General features: G+C 42.6%; 1 protein-coding gene across 1 annotated transcript in view; it reads left to right on the top strand.

Annotated features, from left to right (window-relative positions):
* The first annotated feature begins 594 nt into the window (after positions 1 to 594).
* Positions 595 to 13170, top strand: part of MAP3K15 (mitogen-activated protein kinase kinase kinase 15) — an 84413-nt gene continuing 71837 nt past the window's right edge. The window contains exon 1 of the mRNA XM_056501102.1: positions 595 to 1203. Coding sequence (XP_056357077.1) covers positions 888 to 1203 — 316 coding nt within the window. The 5' untranslated portion in view covers positions 595 to 887. The remainder of the gene's footprint in view (positions 1204 to 13170) is intronic.

Below are 13170 nucleotides of genomic sequence, written 5' to 3'. Positions count from 1 at the left end.
TGAAATGAAAAAGCTTTCCAGATAGGTTTACTACTTCAAACACAAATTTGCAGGAGGACTGTTTTTCTCTTGATCGCTAGTTGTTGTCTCTGTAGGATGACTTTTGACAGCTGGGGTACAAGGCTGAGATATGAAGTTATCCAGGCACATGCACCAGTGCCTGGACCAGTAGCAGTGCCAAACCCCAGGCTGCCATCACCAGTGCAGCTAATAAGAAAAATGTGCTAGAAAATCAAAAATAAATTTCTTCTTATAAAGAAGCCAGGAGTTGCTACAGAGTTACTAGAAGCTGCTTTTATCATGATCGTGGGAGATTATTAGAAAAAGGAATCTAAAGATGAACTACTACCCAAACTTCTGACATAGTCAAAATGTGGTCAAAGTTGTGTAAACAAGTGGACAGGGGACTCAGTGAGTTGCGCTGGAGCAGAGGGAAGACAAACGGGCAGCAGCTGCCTTCGCTGCACGGGCAGCGGAGCCGCGGGCGGTGCGCGGGGGCGCTGCCGCGGGCGAGGGGCGGGCAGGGCGAGTGATAAACGGGCGCGATCGCCCCGACGGCGCCGCTCCCTCTCAGAGCCGCCGAGGTCGCGGACGGGAGCGGCGCATTGCCCCGGGAAGGCACGGCGGGGTGGAGCCGGACTCCGCGCTGGGCTCCCGGGCTGTCTCGTTCTGCGAGGGCGGTGCCCAGCTGAGCTGAGCCCCGCTCCGTGCCTTCAACTCGCCTCGTCCCGTCTCCGTGCCCGCCCGCCCGGGAACGGAGAAAAGCTCGGCAGAAGGGCCGGAGGGAGGGAGTCGCCTCGCCAGGGGTTGGCCAACTGTTCGCGATGGGACACGGTCCCGCCTGAGCACCTGCCGGCAGCCCCCGAGCCCTCACCCTCGACGCCGCTATGGAGAGCCCCGCGGGCGGCAGCGCGGCCGCCGAGCCGGCGCTCCCCGGGGCAGAGGCGGAGCTGGCGGCCGGGGGCCCGGCGGAGGCGGCGGAGGCGGAGGTGGGCTCGGCAGCCCCGCGGCCGCGCTGCCTGCGGGCCGTGTACGTGCTGAACGACCCGCCCAAGGCGGGCGCCGGGGCGCGCAGCCCCGAGGCCGGGGCGCGGCAGTGCCTGCTGCGGGCCTGCGAGGCCGAGGGAGCCCAGCTCAGCACCGTCAACTTCGGCGAGCTGGACTTCGGCGAGACGGCGGTGCTGGACGCCTTCTACGACGCGGGTGAGCGGGCTGGGCTGAGGCGGGACGCGGGGCGGGGGCTGAGGGGCCGGGCCTGCCCCGCGCCGCCTGCCCGGGTCGTGCGGGGACACGGCCGGGAGGAACAGGAGCGCTCCGTGGAGGGGGAGAACGGGGAGCGGGCTCTTGGCAAGGGGTGTGGGGACAGGGAGATGGGTGCCAAGGGATCATCGTGTAAAGCGTCCAGCACGGGGAGCAGGAGAAGGTGAGAGGGAAAAGTTGAGGCTCTTACAGCAGCCCTTTGAGTCGCCACGGTGCATTGCCCCAGCAGGACTGGGGATCCTACAGCACCAGCCCAGTCTTAAGGAATCGCAGAGCTCCTCCTGGGCTGGTTTGCTGAGAACCCTCTTCCAGGTCCCAGCCTGATGGGGAGCTTAGAGTGAGACACAGCACAAAGACACGCCGGGCTCTGATCTGGCTCGGCCGGAGGCTTCAGGTTCAGCACTCCCACTCCGGACTGGACAGTGACATTGGCTTGTACGTGAACAAAGTGATCCTGTATTGATCTGAACAAGGGTCCTGAGGAAGACTTGTGGGTGTTTCCCAAACTGTTCAGGGTCCAGCTGGTGACAGGTGTCTGTCTGATGGTTCCAAGGAAAGCTGCCGTCCCTTCTCCACTTAAAATCACCTGGCTGGTTTGGCACTATGGCAGAGAACTGTGAGGTTTTTGAGCACACGTTGGAAGCCTCTGAGCCAATAGGTATTATAAACTAATCAAGGTGAGTATGAGGACATCTTGCTGGCATACACACATATTTTTTTTCTCCTATCTGTATGAGCCAGCATAAGGAAATGCCGGAAATTCAGACTCCAAAGTACACTTTAAGTCCATGTTGATGTTCATCTTTTACAAGAACTTTATTTTGTTTATGGGATGTGTTAAAGTATATTTCCTATCACTTTAGTCTTATTTTAAATTCTCATGTGATTTTGAGTCCATTTCATCCAAATAAGTCACCCAAATATTGAGTGAGGAACCTCACATCTTTTTTTGCCTGTTTTTTTTTTTTTTTTTTCCCAGTCAGGGGTTTTTGTTATGTCTCTGCTAGCAAGGTTGACAAGTATGTAATATATTCTTTGTGTGTCTTAGTACACAAACACAACCTAGCAATCTCTTTTATAGTCCTTCTGAAGGTAAACATAATAATGTGCTCATCAACACAAAATTACTTCTCTGTTTCTACTAATAGTGCTATTAATGTATTAGACACACACCTGCTGTGCACTGTACTGAGCCTGAAACAGCTATTTAAAAGGGGTTCTTAAATTACTGCATTCTGAAGTGAGTGTCTCTTCTCTAGGAATGTGCCCTAACTTTTGAATGTGCAGACTTTTGATTCCAGTCATCTTGTCGGACCAAGATAATTTTTTCACTGATTAATACGACTTCATAATAGTAAAGTGCCTTTTTACTGGGTACACCTTCAACACTCAAATCCTTTTTTCTTTTCCAATTAAAAACTAATTGAATAGTCTATAATCTGAAATTGTTCCAAAGGAGACTGTTAAAAATAGACTTACTGTGGATTTCTTTCCAGTAGCAACAATTTGAGATCAGCCATGGGGACAACTTCTTTGTTTGTGTAATGTATGCCTGAGATTGCTGGCATCTATTCAGTTCTTAAGAAGAACACCATTAGAATAACTTTTAATGTGAACACTCCTATGGCTCATGATGAACTTTGTGTTAGGAAGTTCCCGTGTGTTTACTTTAAAAAAAGAAAAAAATCTAAAGAAGTTTTATTGCTGCCTGGGTAAGATATTAAGCAGGTTTTTCCCATACTGAAGATATCTCTTACAGTGTGTATTTACTTTCTGTAGCTGAGGGGCAGAACCTTGAAAAACAGTTCCTCTTGCTTTGTGGTGGGGTCTCTAAGAGATGCTTGCCTGTTGCCATCTCTTGGTTTACTAGTGGAACCTTAACCATCTACTAATGCTTAATGACTGAATAACAAAGGCCAAAAGAGCATCTCATTATGAGTAGTGATGGGTCTTGTTAAAAATGTTATCAATGAGCCTTTTCCCCTGACTGTGCCTGAATTTGTAGCCTTTACTCAACCATTAGACAATCCCCTCCAAAGCAAGTTTATTTACCTTACTTAGTATGAATCTGTAAGTACCTTTTGTGAGAGAATCAGCAAACTTTAGGGCAGAATGGAATGAAAAATTTCAACAGAAACCTTGTTCGTCTGCAGGCAGGCTGGTAGATGCTTCCTCAGTAGAACTCTGAGAAAAGTGCTGCAAACCCACTTAAATTCCATAATCAGAGTATATGTGTGTTTTTCCTTGAGTGTAGTCATTACTGACTTCTTGAAGTCTTATTGTGAATGGAGGCATGACTTATGCCTTTAGTTAGGTATTGCAGACCTGCAGGTAATGCAGGATTACCTTGATCTTAAGAAATCACTCAGCTTTCTGAGGTTTTGCTTTGCTAAAGGAAAACTACAGCACTTGTGAGAGCAAACTTACAAGTCATGAAATAAGAACTTGGTAAAAGAAAACTAAGATTTCTTTGCTCAGTGTGTGTTAGAAACAAGCTGTTAGCAAAGTAATTTATGGTTTTCAAAAATGGGCAATGATATCTACCTAATAGAGGAGCAACAAGGATGCCTGCATGCATTGGCTCTGTCTCTGGGAAGAAAGAAAGGTAATATTTTTAGACTAAAACTGGGCACAGGACAGTAGTGTGAAACTTTTTTGCAGAAAATAAATCAATTTTCCTTAGGAACAGTGAGCCTAGGAGCTAACTGAGAATTTTTAGAATTCTTCAGAATTATCCCATGAAGAAAATCAAGCTATAGGCACTGTAGTGCATTCATAAGCAGTTTGAGAGACACAGTGAAAAGGTGAGTGTGATTTGGCCCTAGTAATGTCACAGGTAGAATGATTCATAGCTGCAAAGGATCTTTCTCTTCTGAATGTACTAAAACAGCAAACATAATGTCAAAGTCAAATGTCTGACTTGTACCTCTGGAAGGGTGATGTTAGATAGAAACAATGTAGCTTTTTCTTGTCTATTCAAAACTTTATCAAATCTTAGTGCCTGAAGTGCCAGGTAATAAGGTTTGGCTACGGTGTTAGATAAAGGAGCGTACAAAGTACAGTTATACAGGTTTTGCATGTTCTCATTTTGGTTTAGGAAATCCTGTCTCTGTAGCTGATGATACTTTTCCCTCATGAGGGGTGTGCAGCAATGTGTTTTGAGGCTTGGAATATTTCTTTGACCTTTTGACCACAGCATTTAGAAATTATACAGTCAGCAGGATGAAAATCAGCTGAAAGAAAACAAGCTAGAGAGAGAATGGTGTACTGAGAAATAGAGCTAAATGCTGACCTGAGATAAATGAGTATTTCTCAGACAATCCAGGAAGCAGTCAGATAATTTGTGAGTATAGGGGAATATTTTGAAGTTTGTTTCTGCTGTTTTGCTGTATATGAACTTCTCTAATCAATATCCTGTGTGATAAGGCAGTCCCCAAAATGCATGATCTGATACCTGTCTCTGTAGACTTCCCTTCATCCAGAGCCAAGACTTGGGAGTGAGCCCAGACTGAAATGTGGATCCTCCTTACTTCTGTCCTGTAATTGAGCCACTCTTAACCCTAATTTCTTGTCTCTGAAAGTCTTTTTCTTCATGTTACGCTGTGAAAGGGGAAGGAGGAAATATATTTGCTGGACCTTGATTATCAGGCTCTGGTACCTGCTGGGGTATTGTTGCCTGTCCCCCAGCTGCCTGCCCTGAAACCCTTTGCCCTCAGAAGGCCAGTGTCCCCATTTCAGAACTGCAGGGGTGCTTCAACTTCTTCATCCTGAAGGCTGAGTATACCAGGTGCAGTAAACACTTGTCACTGCTTTAGGATAATACACAGCATGGTAACCAGTGTAGCTTAGCTGGAGGCACAGCTTCCCTTGCTGACTCTGCCACAGGGAGTGCAGTTGAGGGCAATAACTTCCTAAACAAACTTCATCATACCTTCCTGCTGCAGTTTATCTTTGCCTCTAGATGTGACAGAGCAGTGGTGCAGTTAAGGGTTACTTAACCTGCCCTGATGCTTACTTCTGCAAGCAGGGTTTGCTATTTTTCTGAGGAATACTTAAAATCTTTTCTTGCCTTTCTTTTCCCATGCAGGTCACTCAATGGCTAGGGGTGTATTTGCTTTAAATCTGAAGGGATATATATACCACACAATACAAAAGTACAAGGGGAAGCAAACCAACTATCTTCAGAACAGGAAGCTGGTGGATGAGAGGCTGGGCTGGATATTGTGCTGCTTTAGTAAAATGCCAGAACTGTTGAGACCTGATCTTTCATCTCTGTGTGGTGCTGCACATCTAGAGTGACTTCAGGTGTCTACAGCAAAGCTCTGCATTGTGACATCCAACCAAATATTCTGATAATAAAACCTTTAATATACCAGTATTGTAGTCCTTTTATATCCAAGTGTGTGAGGCTGGTTTTAAATGACAGTAACAAGCCTGATACAATCTATCAAGTCTATATGTTACTGTCATAAAAGTTTAGGTTGGCAGGGACCTTAAAGATCATCCAGTTTCAACCCCTATGACATGGGCAGAGACACCTTCCACTAAACCAGCTTGCTCAAAGCCCTGTCCAGACTGGCTTTGAACACTTCCAGGGATGGGGTAGCCACAACCTCTCTGCATAACCTGTTTCAGTGTCTCACAGTCCTCACAGTAATCTAAATCAGCCCTCTTTCATCCTAAAGCCATTCCCCCTTGCCCTATCACTACAGGCCTTTGTAAAAGGTCCCTTTCCAGCTCTCTCATAGCCCTCTTTAGGTACTGCAAGGTGCTATAAGGTCTCCTCAGAGCATTTTCTTCTCCAGGCTAAACAGCCCCAGCTCTCTGTCTTCATGGGAGAGGTGTTGCAGCCCTCTGATCATCTTCTTCCTCTTGAAGCTCTCAAACAGGTCTCCGCGCTTCTTGTGCTGGAAACCCCAAAGCTGGATGCAGCACTCCAGATGGGGTCTCACAAAAGATGGAGAGAATCCCTTCCCTTGACCTGCCAGCCATGCTGCTTTTGCTGAACTACAGGACACAGTTGGACTGATGATCTCAGAAGTCTTTTCCAACCTAATGAATAATTTTTTTGATTGATTGGTTGATTGATTCTGTGATTCATGCACCTTCATCTTCCTTAGATGGTTTCAGATCTCATGTTCTCCAGTGGGCAGTTCTTCATTCTCCCAGTCCCTGTCTTTGCCTTCCGTGACTCTGGTGGTGTGGCTGGAGCACCTGCTAGTGAAGACTAAGGCAAAGAAGTTACTGAGTACCTCAGTGTTTCCCATGTCCTGGGTAACCACGTGTCCTGTTCCTTCTGGAGCAAGCCCATGTTTTCCTGTGTCTTCCTTTTATCACCAACATACCTATAGAAGCTTTTTTTGTTGCCCTTGATGACCAGATTTAATTCTGTTGGGGCTTTAGCTTTCCTAATCTGATCCCTGGCTTCTTGGTAAATTTCTCTGTATTCTTCCCAGGCTACCCATCCTTGCTTCACCCTCTATAGGCTTTGTTTTTATGTTATGTTACATCTCAGGTGCTGTGACGTGATGCATTTAGGGGTGTATTTTTCTTTTATATTGGCTGAGGTCAATGTCCAACATTTCTTTCAGAAATGCTTATTTGCATTAGAAATTTGCATGTTTTTATTTAACAGTGGAGACCATTATTTTCATAATCAGAATCATAGAAAGGTTTAAGGCTGGAGGGACCTTAAAGACCATCTGCTCCACCCTGCCCTGCAATGCGCAGGGATGCAATTTGCTGGATCAGGTTCCTCAAGGCCCTGTCCAGCCTGGCTCTGAACACTTTAGGGGTGGAGTACCTACAACTTCTCTGGACAACCTATTCCAGTGCTTCACGACCCTCCAAGAAAATAATTTCTTTGTAACCTCTAACTTAAACATGCCCTTTTTCAGTTTAAAAACATTGCCCTTTGTCCTGTCCATTGTAGTCAACATATCCCAAGTCTGTCAGCTTTGGGTCAACCCTTTTGCTTTTCCTGTGTGTGACCTGAAATTCATCTTGCATATGTTCTGTGAAGTAGTTCCTTTAATGTCAGCTGAACAGCCTTAGAAACTTGCAAATAAATAACCATAAGTAGGTTAGGTGGAATTCATTAACTTTTCTGTGGTATATTACCATGGGGAAGATACTAAGAACGAGAAGAAATGGAGAATCTCTCTCTGATGGAGAGAGATTCTGTTTTATTACTTCTCCTTTTGGAACATCTCTTTGTAGCTGTGATGGGTCTTATGGAAAGACTACCAACAATCCAAACCCAGTATGAGTCCTACCTTTTAATTAAGATTTGAATGAAGGTGCTTGCATTTCTAAAAATCTGATACTAGCCTGCAAATTTGGACTTCTTACATTGTTCCAAGGTGAGATTATGAATAGATGCATGTACTGACTATGTGAAGTGACTAATTTCTGTGCCATGACTATTGGATAAATGAAAAAATAAAAAGAATGCAGTTCTTTTTTTGCAGGTTTCCTCTGCAGGAAACTTCCTTGCATGAGAAAGCCCCAACAAAACCATATAACAACCCAGCCTTCAGCTGTCCATTTTATCTTCTTATCTTTTTTTTCTCAAAATTTGACTGTGAACTCTGTTTGTCTGGGTTTTGTAGCCAGAAGCATGTCAGATGATTTCTAGGTGTTGAATCAGCTAACAAGGAATCGTCTTTCTGAATACAATAAAAACGGTGTGCTTCTGTTTAGTTTTAACTTACTCTGCAAGTAATATTTTTCACTGTGTGATTAGAAGTTTTATTGAGTCTTACTAAATAGAATTAGAAGCTTTTACACCCATTACAACCATTACAAATTACTTCAAAAATTTGAACATGTAAGATTATTCTGAAGAGAGAAGCAATTACATCTATTGAACTGTCTTAGTTCTGAAGACCAATTATTGCCACATGGGCCTTGAAAACACTGCAGTTAAGTGTGTTTTGGTTGTTTGTTTTTAATATTGTTTAATTTATTTTTTAAAATAAAACTTGCAGCATTTTCTGGAATTATTCATATCAGTGAATGTTGTTGTGATATGCTTTTTTATTTTTCCTCTGATAGGAGGAAAGAACTGTGCTGGCTATGCATACTAGTCTGCAAATTCTAAAGGTCACTTATTTATTTTTATTTAAAGAATTATATGCAAACATATTTTTCATATAATTCCTAAGTTGCTCTGAAGGAATTTACTGTGTTGTTTGACTGTAAGATGTTGGCAAGCAGATCTCCAGTTCTACCTTTTTTGCATTTCAAGTTGACTTTCAGTGAGTCCCAGCCACTCATCTCCTTTGCAGTAATTGCATGCTTGCTCAGTCTTGCTGTGCTGTGTGTAGCATATTCTTCATAGGTTTAAAATTATTTCTCTTAGACCTGAAGTCACAAAATTAGGTCAAAGAAATATAAAGGAAGTGTTTGCTTATGTGAGTTAATTACATTACTTTAATTTCCATCCTCCCATAAAATAGACAAATTATGGTAGATATGTGGTAGCTTCTATTATGTTCTGCAGTCATGCTCCTCTTTTATCAGTGTAATCATACATTGCCTTTTTAATTGTTAAATTACACTTGCACATGCTAGTTAAAAAGTAACTAATGTTCCTGGTTTACCTTGAGGTAAAGCTCTTCTGACTTGTAAGGACTTGTGCAAAACCTGGTCAAGAACTCAAGATATTCTGATTTCCTCAGGATGGGTCAGAGTAGTCAAGAGAAGCCTCTTAGCAGGAACAAGAAGTAGGATACAGTGATTATGTGTATGATTATTATTTGATTTATTGCTAATTAAATGTCTAAATACTGCTGTATTTCAGTATGTAAATAACTCTATCATCTATTAAAACAAATAATAGTGCAATAGGGTCATGGTCTCTCAAGTTATGAGCTTCAGTGAGACCCCCTTGCTTTCTAAACTCAGAGAAGTTTAGGTGTGGCTGGGTCCACTTAGTCTCAGATCTGGTCAACCGTTTATGTCTGAAGGCTTATAATATAAGCAGGTTTGGCTAGAAAAGTACAAGTTAACAATCTTTAACCTTGGAGATTTCACCATTCCAAAGCAGCAAAGCACCTATCCAGCTGCTTTTGGATTTTATCTCCACATGTGACCAGATCTTAGTGGTTTTTACTGTCCAAAAGTCAATGTTTCCCACCTTTAGGCTGCTAGCTTCCATGCTGGGAGGAGGCTCCATCTGAAAGCTGCCTGCAACACAGGGAGACCAGATGGCCCAGTCTCTGCCAGCATTTTACACCCTTATGCAGGCCAACGTGCACCAAAATCAATCTTGAGTATCTTGTCTCCCCCATCTCTGAAGTGCATTAATTATGCATTCAGACAGTTCCTTCTGCAATACTCACATGGTGTTCCAATCCTAGGGACAAGCCTCATTGCCATCAGGGACTGCAAAAAGGGGGAGCGTGTGGGGCTATGTGGAGACCACATGCAGTGACACAACTATCTTTTGTCAGCATCACAAGCCTCAAATTCAAGCTGACTGCAAACCTGTGTTCTGGAGACATGCTGCAGCTTCCATGCATGTGGAGGAACAGCTGCAAAGGTGTTATGTGGCTAAAATTTGGCAGTTGAGATGGATGTAGGGTCTTTCTTAGGAGGGCCTCAATGAGGTTTGCCACTTGCAGGTGAAATCTGGGAACACAGTAGGTTCTGGTTGCCATACACTTCAGGAGGGCTACGAATTGCTTTAGCCTCAGGCTACCTTTGAACAGCAACATGGGTGCCTGAGGCTGAGCCAAGAGAGGGCTTGCAGCTGTTGCTTTATCCCGAGCCCTGGCACAGGCTGATATAAACAGCGTAGTTCCTGTCTCGCTGAGGTCAGGGGAATTCAATGGGCAGCCAATGGGTCAAACGTGTCTCACAGTATAATTTCACCCTACCTGTCTTCTTTCAGAAGTGCTGCAAATACCTTCACTTTTTCCTGGGAGGTTGGGCTGATTATAGAAACATGCCAGGAGCAAAAATTGCATCACTGTAGTCTGCAAGGAGGAGACATGAATTCTGACACAAGTGCTGGATTGCCGTGTCATGGGAAACCACTCAGACTTTTTTTATCCTTCGTAGTACTCAGCCTGTTGAGGTCAATGATTCTGCTGTGGTGCTCAAGGTGGTAGAATTGAAACTTCAGATACTCCTTGTGTTGGAGCCAGTGAATTAGGAGTCTCTGAATTTTTCAGAGGGAAATCAGAGTGTAAGGATTGAATTAAAACTTTTGAATGGATTGAAGTATGTTAAGTTACATATGAAGTAGAGGTATAAGTTCAAGTTTTAGAGTAAGTAAGCAAGTAAGTAAGTTTTAGAATAAACTTTAAGTGCTTTTAGTGAGTAAAAGGTTTTAGATGTCAGAGTAGAAGTGCAAGTTTTAGTGAAGGTTTAAATACATAGTTTTAGATACTAGTGTTTCCGTGGGGGCTATAGGAATATAGTTTTAGGCATAATAAAATTATAGTAAGAATGTTACTTAAATTTTTAGACAGAACAAGATAAACCATATGTGTAGTTTATACATAATCTGGCGTGTTAAGAAACTAGATTACTAATAGATTAAGAAGTAGTGGTTCGAATTTGTGTCTTAGTGTTTTAAGTTTCTATATAAGAACATGTTTTGGGGAGAGCTGGTGCTTTTTGCCAGTGTTTTTTGCCATTTGCTTTTGCTTTGCTTTGTTTTTGTTACTGCTTTCTTGCCACTGTCATCAACACCCAAGAGGAAGGCAGGAGCTGCCCAGTGACATCAGCCCTGCTGGGATCTCTGGGAGCAGCTTCTGCTTCTATTTGGGACTTTACACCAAAACTTATCATGGACTTAGTGCCTGTGACTTTTTTGCTTTTGAGACTGATGTGCTTCTGCAAGAAACAATTTTATAGCAACTATTAGCTGCTTTGCTCATTAAAAAAAGACAACCTGACAAAATGGTGCCCAGAGCACTAGAAATTAAACCTCACACTTTGGTAATGCTTTGAAGCATTTAAAGTTTTGTCTAAGTCAATAGTCCAACAGCTGTTATGTTTTAGAGCACAAAGCCCAGTGGGATTCACAACTTTAAAATGTGTACCCCAGCTTTTATTACACTGAAGGTATGTGATCCTAGCCTTAGTTGGCATAACCTTTCTCTAACTGCAATGGGGTCTGATGACAGGCAGAAATCTGAAATGTAATGACACAGGACTACCTCCCTAGCCTTCTGCTGATGTGGGTAGTACAGCTAAATCCATCAGTAAGGGGAGTACTCCAATTTATCACAGCAGAACTTGGGCACATATACCTGTGTCTATTCTAGTATATACTGCTTTTATGCATAAATTATGTTATAAAAGTCTTCAATATCTCTTTAAAGCAAAACACAAGGAGAATAATCTTGAAGTGCTTTTTTAATCCTGTTTCAGTATAATATTTTTTTCATTTTGTGTCATGTTATGGAGGGAAATGTGTCTGGATTCTTTTCATTTTGTGGTTATTTTTTTCTGTTCAGGAAAACAACCCTTTATGCACAGAACTGGAGCTTTATGCACAGAACCACGGGTAGTGAAGAGCCTCTCAACAATTTGAAAAGTGTTTATCACATGATTTCTAAAGCTTTTGAAGTGCATGCCAAAAATACATTAGTTCTGGAAAACAAACAAACTTCCATGTAAATCCGTATGATAATGAGCTTCTTTAAAATTCTTCCATTTCCTACTGGTGCTGGCAGTGCTTTCCATGAATAATGGTACTTTGATGCCTCCAGGCAAATCAGGGGTAGTAGATTCTATGAAACTGATTGTGAGGGAAATAACAGGAAAGTTACTTTTTTTAAACTTGGGGTAGTGAATTATGTGCCACTTGATTGCTGTCCTTTCTCCCTCCTTCCCTTTAGATTTGTTACAACTATTTAGTAGCTAGATCAGCCACAAGAAACTGGGCTGAATCAAGTGTCTTTGCCTTAGTCACAGAAGCTGCAAATTTTTACTATTGCAGAAAAATATTTGCCTGTTATAATTTCACTCAGCTGAAGACTAGCTGCCTTAACACTACTTTTACCTTTCACTCACAGAAGCTGACGAAAGAAATTTCTTTCTACTAATTTGTGTGCTGAGGGAGACATTTGTTGGTAGTTTTGCCTTTGCTTGGAGAGTGACAAGGTGAAACTGGGGCTGGGAAGTGGCAAATGAAAACAGTACAAGACTATGTTCTGTCTGTGTGTTGCTTTCTAACAGTGCTAGACCAGTCATTGCTGTTGTGCTAATCTTAGTAGATAATAAAAATTTGTAGGAGAAAAGCTTCTGTTTACAATGGTGTTGCTCTTTGGTACTGGGCTGTCTTACTCAGCAGAGCTTCTGTGTGCACAATCCTGTTTCACACAGTAACTGTTAGCTTTTATCAGCATCAGCTCTGCCTTCTGTGGAACTGAGATACTTTCAGATATTTCCTTTGCCAGTGGATGTTTGGTATGATTCAGTCTTTTTAAACCCAGTTTGAAAACAGGACATGATTACCAAGCTCAAAGCCAGGCACTGTTGTTACTACTGTTGTTTATGGCAAGTTATAGGTTGTTGTCAGTTTGAGAAAGTATTCAAATCAGAACAAAGTCTGAAAATGGTTGAGGTGGATTTCTTGTTTTCATGATAATTTAGTTGTGGAACTGATAAACTTAGCTTTTTGCTTATTATAGTAACAAAACTAGGTAAGTTTTCATATTGTTTTGGGGCAACCAGAAGCTGCCTTGACTTTCTGGCTTGTGATCAAGTAAAAAAACAAAAAGCTTGAAGTTTTTTGTGGGTTTTTTACCCTTTAATGCTTCTTTGGATTCCTAGTTTTGCAGTAGTGCCTCTGTGATTGTATAATATAAATTCTGAGAAGAATAGCAAGCTAATTTCCCTAAATTTGGGTATTTCAGACAACTTTAAAGATGAATATTCAGAATTTGGCAT

This window comes from Oenanthe melanoleuca, chromosome 1 (genome assembly GCF_029582105.1).
Source record: "Oenanthe melanoleuca isolate GR-GAL-2019-014 chromosome 1, OMel1.0, whole genome shotgun sequence".
Taxonomy (NCBI): domain Eukaryota; kingdom Metazoa; phylum Chordata; class Aves; order Passeriformes; family Muscicapidae; genus Oenanthe; species Oenanthe melanoleuca.
The sequence above is the reverse complement of the archived record's forward strand: the minus strand, read 5'-3'. Positions and strand labels throughout refer to the sequence as shown.